At 33.2% G+C, this 10,541-nt stretch overlaps 1 protein-coding gene across 2 annotated transcripts; it reads left to right on the top strand.

The window, feature by feature from the left end:
• On the top strand, nt 2,572-10,541 carry LOC109347917 (mitochondrial inner membrane protein OXA1-like). 2 transcript variants are annotated; one of them, XM_019588032.1, is made up of 11 exons: nt 2,826-2,927; nt 3,048-3,532; nt 5,282-5,372; nt 5,722-5,769; nt 6,460-6,518; nt 7,001-7,076; nt 7,173-7,304; nt 8,229-8,336; nt 8,676-8,730; nt 10,031-10,280; nt 10,365-10,541. In XM_019588032.1, the coding sequence occupies exons 1-11, from the start codon at nt 2,841-2,843 to the stop codon at nt 10,366-10,368; spliced, it is 1,395 nt and encodes a 464-aa protein (XP_019443577.1). In that variant the 5' UTR covers nt 2,826-2,840; the 3' UTR covers nt 10,369-10,541. The 2 variants fall into 2 exon arrangements, with proteins under 2 accessions (XP_019443579.1, XP_019443577.1); XM_019588034.1 differs by lacking the exon at nt 2,826-2,927 and adding an exon at nt 2,572-2,662 and having other exon boundaries at nt 10,031-10,541.

The following is a 10,541-nucleotide window of genomic DNA, read 5'->3' as shown; positions in this document are numbered from 1 at the left end:
CGACCAATTGATCAATACTAGTAAAGTGGTTATTAATCGATTTTATTCAAGCACTAAAATTATAACAACTGTCTAACAAATTCAAGCCTCAGATTTAAATTGTTGTTCCATTTAAACTATAAACCCATGTTTTCATTCTATTTGTTGTATTAAACATAGGCTAAAGAAACCATTGCATATGAATTTGTATTAAAACAATGACTAAGATTTTTAGGGTGGCTTCAAAATCTTTGGCTTATGGAGAATCAACAATTGTTTCCATATGCAAAAATGATTTGTAACAAATGTTTATTATCCATGTACAGTAAAACATTTATATATTATTCATTATTTATGTATATTAATAATTTTATTTAGAAAAAAATTGATCAACACATGAATGATGAATGATATATGTAAAAATCTATTACAATTGTTAGTACTTAAATACTAAATTTTTCTAAGGCATTTTGAAATTTAGATTCCCAATGTTAGTTGTCAATTTTGTGATAATGCTTTGGAAGACATTAACCATATTTTCATATCATGCCTTGGTCTCAACAATTGATTGAACTGGTTTGTAACTAGACATGCATAGGCAAATGGTACACAACTTTTAACAGTTTGAGACGCTAGTTTTGATTTGCTTTTAAAGGTTCCAAATAGAGACACAGATTGAATTGGCAGTTTCGCATACACTAATTATTACATATGGGCAGAAAGGACAAATGACTATTTATCACAAAAATATAGTACGTTTAAATATAATAATAAAAGTATAGCCCATAAAATATTATTGACTACCAATTAAATGTTGAGAACCAACAAAACATTAAGCTAGTGGTGTAAGACATAGTTACATTCTCACAATAATAAAAAAAATTAATGATTTGGTCACTAATAATAGTAATATTTATCGAGAGAGACAACCACACATCCAAAATAGTAGAATATCATTGATAGTACTAATAAAATTAAGGGTTGAGAATGACTGTTTTGAATTTTCACAACCTACTCGATTAAGGTTGTTTTTTAGAATTAGTTAATGAGAAAGCTAGAAAAAATGAATGTACCGGCAGTCTATAAGTTTTATATACTATCAGTATATTATCTATCATTGATATTTAATTAGTGTTGATTTTTCAAAAAATATATTCTAAATAAATGGTAGATAATAGATTATATATATATATAAATCTTTACACTGTGACTTTATAGATTTTACACTCTCTTAATTAATTAAACATTCCATTTTATCGGATTACTTTTACAAAGTACTCCAAGTGTATATTAATTAAGAACAATTTTATGTGCCAATATGGTTCTAACATTCACTTTATATCTAATGAGGATATGAGTTTGAATCCTCTTGTTGTCTTGATGGTGGTTAATAAGTAACAAAGTAACTATAATAGTTAATATAACCTAAGACCTACCCCATTTATTGTGATCTTAGGGCCAAATTTAGCTAAATTATAGTTTAACTAATGTTACATAAACAAGTTTCACTGCTTCCCTTATAACTAATAGATTATAAAATCTATACATTATCAATATAAAGATTTATATACATACACTAGATCATCTACCATTTATTTAAATTAATTTTCTAAAAATCAACAATAATTATATATAGTGATAAAAGATATAATGACAGTATATAAAACTCATATACTATCAATGAATTCTTATTTTTCTCAAACTAATGTTACATACAGATCAATCAAACTTTCACTATCTTATTTTTCCATCTTTTATCATATTTAAAGAATTATAATATCTTATTGTTAATAATATTATATCAAACTTATGCGTGTATATATATTTTTCTTAAAGATTAATGTAAAGTTGTAACATATAGATTATCAAAATGACATTTACTTTGTTTATTAATTTTTTACGTCCTCAATAAATAAATCATCCATTCTTATCTATGTCATTATTGTCTATCAAATCAATCAATGTACAGAATGAGTTGATAGTGTAAACAATTTTACTGTGGAATTTTAAACTCTACCAGAAATTACAATTAGCTGGTAAAAAAGTGAATAGAATGTGCCGGAAAATTTAGAGATGTAGTGTATATTGACCGAAAAATTACGGTTTTGGTGCACCTTTTAGAAAAATTATAAAACTAGTGTAACTTTTTAGAAATCGGCAACGTAAAAAAAATTCTCAATATTATGTGTGTTTTTCATTATTGTCTTCTGTTATTAGGGTTAGGGTTGAGAAATATGTTGTATGTTGTTAGAATTTGTGTTTGAAAAATTAAACCCTAAAACTAATAATATAATCCCGCAGGTTAAAAAAAATAAAAAACTCTCCGGTTGCCGATTTAGGGAATAAAAAAAATAAATAAAAAAATAAAAAGTATAAAACTCCCCCTTGACGATTTAGGGGGCAGTTTAAAAAAAATTATATTATAATAAAATTCCCTCTCCAGTGCCGATTTTGGGGAGGAGAGAGAAATTTTTTTACAGAAATCGACAATCCCATTGTCGATTTCTACAAAGTTAAACTAATTTTATAATTTTTCTAAAAGGTGCACCAAAACCGTAATTTTTCGGTCAAGGTGCATCACATCTATAAATTTTCCGAATGTGCCACTAGCTCATTTCATAGCACGCCGTCGCTGTTTCTATTCTCCGCTTCTTGCGCGTCACCGGCCGCCGCTTGGTGCACGGTGAGTTTGTTTCAATTTTTTTCAGAACGTTGATGGTTCGTTCGCAGTGATTTTTCCAGTTATTGCAATAAGCTAAAATAACTCATAAGCTATTTTCATATGCCACTCGCGTAGGTCAAAATAAGCTCTTCGGTGTTTTAAATTGGGTTTTGTTTAATGCAGCCGCAATTGTGAGGAAATGTGGCTAATGCAGCTGCAATTGCGGTCAGGATATCTTTGCGTAACTCTGAAATCGCAATATTGTGACCACAAGTGGGGTTGTGCGGTGCAATTTAGAACACTGGGCTCTTGCAAAGAACCCCTTAGTTAACTGTTTTGGTTACTTAATCATTGCCTTAGGGTAATCAATAGCAAATTAATTTGGTTACTTGATGTTGTTTAATAGGACTTTCGAAGAATATCAATGGCTTATAGACGTTCCCTCTCGATAAGACGGAACATAGACCGGAAATGCCAACCGTCTTTCACTTATGTTCTCCAAAGTGATGAAAAGAAAGGTGAACGCTCTGATGAAAAATCATCTACAGCAGGCATTAGTAATTTTATCCAAACAAGGTCCTTTGGGAGCTCTCGCAATGGATGGATGGGGTTTGTTGCCCCTTCTCGGGATAGAATGCTTTCAAATGGATTCCTTTCTCCGTGCTCTGGATATAATTTGTGCCGATATATGTCAACAATCAATCAGGGTTCCGATAAGATTGAGATAATGAGCAATGTAGCAAATGCTGTCGCAGATACAACCATCCAGGCTGTAGCTTCTCAGGCTCCCAATGTTAGTGAAGTTGCAATTGCTGCTGCTGATTCTTTTTTACCGGTCAAGTTATTGCAGTTCCTTATAGATGGTGTGCATTCTTACACTGGCTTAAACTGGTGAGTTTATACTTACCTGATATCTTTACATTCAAAATGAACTATTAAATACTGCTATAAATGTAAACAATCTCCCTGATTTCTTTGTTATTTCCAAGATAGTTCAGAATTGGCATTCATGCAGGTCAAGTTGTCATTGGTGGACTTTTTATTTATTTTACGTGACTTTTGGTGTGAATTGTGAACTATATATTTTCTTACCCTGGTAATTGTTATGTTTGCTTTGCTATTATATGTACTGAAGCTTTTGATTTACCCAAAATTAATCTTTAACATTGTCTGTCTGGCCGGAGAATACTTTGTTATAAGACACTAGTGTCTAGTGTGACCATATGGTGTATTTTGTCTTTCATGATGAATTTATAATATGTAGCTTGTTGGTGCATCTTATAATGCAGAATATAATTTTAGACGGGAATGCATAATATAATTTTAGGTGGGAATGCATTTTATTTATAACATCTCTTATAAGACAATTTGAAGTTTAGTTGTAATTTAAGGTTTGGGGTCTATTTCTGCAAGATTGTTCTTGTATTCTGATAAATATCCTGTTACTAGAGTCTAAGTAATGTTCATCTCTCACCACACTTTCTCCCAATACCACTTTTCACACCCAATCCACATCACCATTTTTTAACAAATTGATGGCTAAGCGGTGGTGTAGCAGTGGCGCAGGCCAGTCAGTGGTGGTGTCCGAAGTGTGGCTGGAAGGTGGTAGTGGTGGCTTGTGGCGGCTGGTGGTTTTTTTGCTGTTGGTACAAATGAGAAATAACAACCAGAAAAATAAAAGGCTAGCTTCTAACAAACACAGTCTCCCATGGCATCAGCCATAGACTTGAAGGAGGCAAATCAAAGACAATCAATATCTCAATGGTACTGGTTTTAAACCTAGCAAAGAAATCAGCATACTGATTGCCTTCTCTAAGAGTGGTGGTAACAGGTACAGCCCACGTCTTATACAAGCATCACTTTAGTCTATGTTTGCATCTTTTCATGCTCCAATACTTCCATGTTCCTTGCTCGCCAAAGCCCCCAATCCGTGGCCAGGAAGCAAATGTTCTGACATTTTGGCCAAAGGTGGTGATCCAACCCTTAATGTTGTCTTGCTCCATGGATGTCTAAGAAGAACTGAAACCCAGCCTAGTCCAAACCTCCATAGATGCTCGATAGTCACAGCATCAAAACTGTGCATCCTCCTAGTTTGGGAGCTCTGGTACCTATAAGAATAATTGGGCCTAAATCCACCCTAAAATCTAGCTCATAGGGGAAGGGTAGCCCAAGTTATTACAAATGGTTTTGTTGCTCATATACTCGACTAATTGGGACTTTAACACCTGAAACACACTCCTGACGCCTGAGACTAAATATCGAGAGCGTGAAGTTTGTAGGAATGGACATTTGCAGTTGGCCCAACATAGTGATAAACTTTGACACCCTCTTGAATGAAAAAGACTGAATATTCTTATTTCTGAATAATAACTTACAATGTTTTTCATTATATATACTAAGGTGAGATAATTATTGAACTAAATAGTAGCAAAAATAAGGTAGAAGTAATCTACCCTGATAACTAAACAACTTACAATAATTACAAGATATTGTGATCTTAATAAAGACATTTCAATTTAGTAGATGATGGGTATTCTGGGATTTGATTTTCCAATGGCATGTTTATTCGTAGTTTATCAATGATAAGGCGGCACATTGATTTTGAAGGGAAACTCTTAACCTTATTCTCCTTTGTTTCAGGTGGGCAGCCATAGTTCTGACAACTGTCTTGATTCGAATTGCAACAGTTCCACTCTTAATAAATCAACTGAAGGCCTCTTCTAAGTTTGAAGTATGTTGTGCTGCTTGTGGCCTTTGTCATTGTTTCTTGCTAAAATAAAGTGATGGAAATGATTTTTTTTCTTGTTATTTCTTCCTCATATGTCATGATTGGAGTGGATACAGTTTAAGTATTTGGAGGGAACTGTTTCCCCTTCATTCCCTTTCTCCTCTTTCGATTAAGATCTCACTAACATGGGTTGGGGAGGGTTAATTCTCTCACTTTCCTGTTCTTTCCCTATTTTATTTTCTTCTGCTTTTCCAGAAACGTTCTCAAGCTTGCTGTAGTTGTTATATCTATAATGAACTTCTTTATTTTGATCTGTCTCGTTGCCATAGCTTACCATATCATGTTGTTGCAGCTAATCAGGCCTAAAATACAGGAGATACGGGAACAGATACAAAAGAAGGTAACATTGTCACATGTCATCAAGTCTTTTTTTAATTACTGGTAATAATGGTTATAACTTATATCTGAAAATTGATATGCAAGTATGTGGTACGCCATTATATTGAAATGCAAGTGTATTAAGCTAGCAAGGCCTCACAAGTTCTATTGCCATGTATGTATCTGAAATTGTTAGAAAAAAACTGACATTTTCTGGAGATTGTAGTTTGTCCGCCTGTAGGTTATCTGCCCCAGTAATCTGTCTTGTTTAAAACATATGGGATCAAAATAAACTCCACTTCACTAATCTCTTTTGCTCCACCGTGTAGTGTCACTACATTCTTTTGTACTAGAGGACTTAGATGATGAAAATAATGTAAAGAAAATTTTATCTTTACACTAAAAGCATACGAAGATGAAATTTCTTGACACTAAAAGTCATTTGTACACCACATGCACCTTGGTTGCTGGCTCTGCATTCCTTAACCTTGTGCCTATTGACACTGCTATTATATACATTTTCTTCCTATAATTTTTTTATATTATATACATGTTCGAAGAATCTTGTATATTTATTAACTACTTTGAAAATCATTCTAAACCTTGTCTTCTTGGAGAAAAAAATGTTAGTTTTGGATTTTCTTACTTGCATGCTATCGCACATTCTATCAGAAATAACTTTTTTCTCTGATCACAATAACATTTATTTCAGGATATGGATCCCGTAGCTGCTGCTGAAGGTCAGCTAAGGATCAAGAACCTATTTCATCAGTATGTGGTTTCTCAGTTTGCTTGTAAAAGATATTCTTGACATTATTTTCATGGTCTCTTTCACTCTACAACGACTAATAGTCATGTATGATCCTCCCTATCTGATATACTAACTGCATTTGGTGGTATAATGTATTTAATATATCAATGGAGCAATCTTTGTGGTGACTTGTGATTTCCATAGCAAAAACAAATGTGTCAGCTCTTGTGGAATGGTACTATGGCTAATATACATTCGGTGGGAAATGTTGCATCTGAAAACATGCAAATAAATTGATATTTGAACATTTTTTCTTAGATATGTGATAATTGAATATAGCATATATATATGTTAGAAGAGTGGTTATTATTAATATTTAAGAACTTTGACATGACTGATCTATGTCTTTGGTTCTCCTGAACCGGTATACAAAGTATTAAATCAAACTTCACGGATCTTGTGTTCACTAAATATCATTTCTCTCTGTGGGTTGGATATGCAGACATGGTGTGAGTCCACTTACGCCATTGAAAGGGATCCTTATTCAAGGTCCTATCTTTATCTCTTTTTTCCTTGCGGTAAGTTGGCTTTCGATTTGATTTTCTCCCTAGTTGTATGAGTGTGAGAAACCTTTATATTTTGTATATCCATTCACATTCTTTATATAATTACAGATAAGAAATATGGCTGAAAAGATGCCATCATTCGAACATGGTGGAGCCTACTGGTTTGTTGATCTAACAACACCAGATACCTTGTACATTTTTCCAGTTTTGACTGCATTATCATACTTAATAACAGTGGAGGTGAGCATTTTCATTTCAAAAGCTTTTCTTTCAATTCATTTTAGTATTATCTTTTAAGATTAAGGGTAAGCCTCAACACAATGGGAAGGTTGTTTGCCTTATGATTTGGAGGTCATGGGTTCAAATCTTGGAAACAACCTCTTCTCTTGCGAGGTTAAGGCCTATCAAGCACGAAAACTTCAATATCCTTCATGTATCCATATCCGATAAGTATCCGATACTTCATTAATATGTATCCAATGAGTCTCAATTTTTTTATTTAAAATAAATATGTTATAAATCCATTACTTTCCGGATACTCCTCAAATGTTTTTCCGATACATTTCTTAGGCACCCAAACTACCATACAAAAGCATTTTAAGAAATATAGAAAAGAAGATAAAAGCATAACACACAATCAATCAAATAGAAGAGAGAAATATAACATTTAATCTACCAAGTAGAATTTTAGAAAGAGGGAATTGCATAGAGAAGGAAAAAGATATTGCATAGAGAAGGAAAAAGAAATGTATTTACATAATGATGAACAAGGATTATTCGAGATCGATACTATTCCTATTTGTGGGCATAAGTAATGATTTCTTATGACAATATGATTTTCATTATGTATTTAGTGATCTTTAAGAAGCATGTTATTTATTTGGATTTTTAGAATAATAATTATATGTTTATTATGTTTTATGAATTTTATGTGCATATCTTATATGTGTATCTCAAACATATTGTATAATGTATTTTTTAAGAATATGCCAATTCATAAGATATGAAAACAGTTTTCTAATGAGCGGGCAAGAGTGGTGTTATATGTTATAGTAAATGGTGAACCGACCCGGTCGAGTCTGGTATTTTTCATCCATGCTGTTAATGTGTTATATGTTGTAGTGTGTTCCCAAATAGATTAATTTATTTCACATTGTTCCTCAGTGTGATATGAAAGAACGCTTGGAAGGAAATGCTTATGCTGGCATCTTGAAAAATGCAGCTAGAGGTTTTTCTGTTCTTACAGTTCCTTTCACCATGGGATTTTCGAAGGTAAACTTTCCTAGCTTAGATATTCCACAGTAATATTGTGATTAAGGTTAATTTGAAGGGTGTTTAAGCAAAGCAAACATTTCTGCAATCCATGCTTTTATGTATAATACAGGTATAGATAGATTTTTTATTATTTGTCTTCAAAATTTTATACATTGTATTTTATCTGTAATATCTAAAGATGTGTGGGGCCTCATTAATAGCAGAAATAATAGCATATAGCTGATTGGGAAAGAACAGGATTGCTTGTGTGCTTGCCTATTTTCTTCTAACTACGGTTTTTTTATTTTGTTTGTCATTCTATGTAGTTTGAATTTGTTTTTGTTTATTAATGTGCAGGCTATATTTTGCTACTGGATTACATCAAATTTGTTTTCAATTATGTATACACTTGGTAAGGCGTTCTCCACTTGAATAGGGTAAATGTTGGATTTGTTTTCATGAAATACATATTCCTTGTGTAATTGATTCTAATTCAATATGGCTTTATTAGTTTTGAGGAGTAGCTCAAGAAGTATTTAAATCATGCTTAGGAGAAAGAGGGAGGCGCTATTAGACTTACTTCCCAACATGTCCCCTTCATAGAAGTTTGTCGGAAGGTTGTCTTTGACCCATGACTAAAGGGTACCTTTCGGCTCATGGAAACAAGAAAAAAGTTAGGCTTTAACTCTGAAATCATGTTAAGGTTTCATCTCAAAATCAATTGGTAATTAGAGGAGTAGCCCAATGGGTATTAAACCAATTCCGAGACAATGAGGCAGACGATGTGAGAGTTAGTTCCCAACATGCCCTACAGATGCCTGTCGGATCAGGCAAGGGGCTACTTTGACCCATAACTAAAGGCATTTTTTGGCCCATGACAACCGGAGAGAATTTGAGCTCTAGCTCTGTAGCATGTTAAGGTTCCATCTCAAAACCAATTGACCATGAGAGGAGTACCTTAATAAGTATTTAAACCATGCCTAGGAGAATGAAGGACTTACTCCCTAACAAATCATACCAATGCATTTAAATGCCTCTCTGAACAAAATTATTCACACCCTGACTGGTGGCAACTGCTCAGTAGTTAGTCCCTTTCCATTGAAAACTTGCTTGCTTTATACACCACTCCAGAAAAAATTAACATGTTCCAATCAATATTTTATCCTATACAAATTTGGGATAGCATTCCCATAAATTGTGCCACAACCTTGGGAATGATGGATTCTGAGAGTTTTCTTTTATTTACTCATGCCTAAGGACAACATAATAGCACTTCAGTCATCTTCTCTTCTTATTATTTTTTTAAAGGTTAATTTCCTAAGGGTATGTTGGCTAGCTGGTTTTTGGAGGAGAACAATGGAAGGAAGGGAAAGGCTGAGTCATAAAATACACTTATAATATGACTCTCATTCCTTCCCTTTTCCTTCATTCTTTTCCAAAATTCAACTCGCAAATAGACCCTAAATGGAAGAGTCGAACATTCTGTTTAGAATATTTTCTTTGGGCATGTGATGATATGGTTTAAAGCATGTTGATGCTATTTATGGCACTTCATTAGAGGACTAACAATATTTCAACAAAGGAAATAATTTGCATGTGATTCTTTTATGCATTACAAGGTTGGTTTCCACTTTCAAACTTTTGTTACATGCTCCTGAGATTTTTATTACATAACAAATAACCCAATGCAAACTCTTTTTGGAATTTTACAGTGGTTAAAGTTCCTGGTGTAAGGAAATCTTTGGGACTTCCTCAAAAAGCTTCTGTAGCAGTAGCACCTACCATTGCTCCACAATCTCCCTTTTCATTTCCATCACCAAAACAAGCTGCATCCGCGAAAAAAGGATCAAACTCATTGCCAGATGAACCATCAAAACAGTATAAAAAGATTTCCTCATCTCCTAACAATCAAAGGCTTAAAAGTTTAGAGAAACAAGTGAAAGGAAGAAAGAAAAACAAGAGGTGAGGAAATTTACTTCTTCCTTAATCATGCCATCAAGTTTATGTTGCAAATTACTGAGATTTTTTTTATCATCCTCGGATTAGGTGATAATTAGGTGCTTATTCAACAAAAATAGGGGAGAAGTAATAAAATGTTTTCCCTCAGAAAATCTATGATTGGTAGTAGTTTTAGTGAGGAAGTTTGAATATTTGGTTGATGGGTTTCCAAAATCTCTTTTGTATAACCTTTTGCTATCATAAAGGGAGACTTTTATCATTTCA

Source organism: Lupinus angustifolius, chromosome LG05 (genome assembly GCF_001865875.1).
Source record: "Lupinus angustifolius cultivar Tanjil chromosome LG05, LupAngTanjil_v1.0, whole genome shotgun sequence".
Classification (NCBI taxonomy): Eukaryota; Viridiplantae; Streptophyta; class Magnoliopsida; order Fabales; family Fabaceae; genus Lupinus; species Lupinus angustifolius.
Note: the sequence above shows the minus strand (reverse complement) of the source record. Positions and strands in the feature narration are given on the sequence as shown.

What these genes read in the sequence shown, in the direction of transcription:
- LOC109347917 (XM_019588032.1), top strand. Translation starts at nt 2,841, where the DNA reads ATGTGGCTAATGCAGCTGCAATTGCGGTCAGGATATCTTTGCGTAACT. An exon ending in AGGCCTCTTCTAAGTTTGAA is followed by an intron (nt 5,373 to 5,721) that starts GTATGTTGTGCT and finishes ATGTTGTTGCAG; the next exon opens with CTAATCAGGCCTAAAATACA. An exon ending in CATACTTAATAACAGTGGAG is followed by an intron (nt 7,305 to 8,228) that starts GTGAGCATTTTC and finishes ATTGTTCCTCAG; the next exon opens with TGTGATATGAAAGAACGCTT.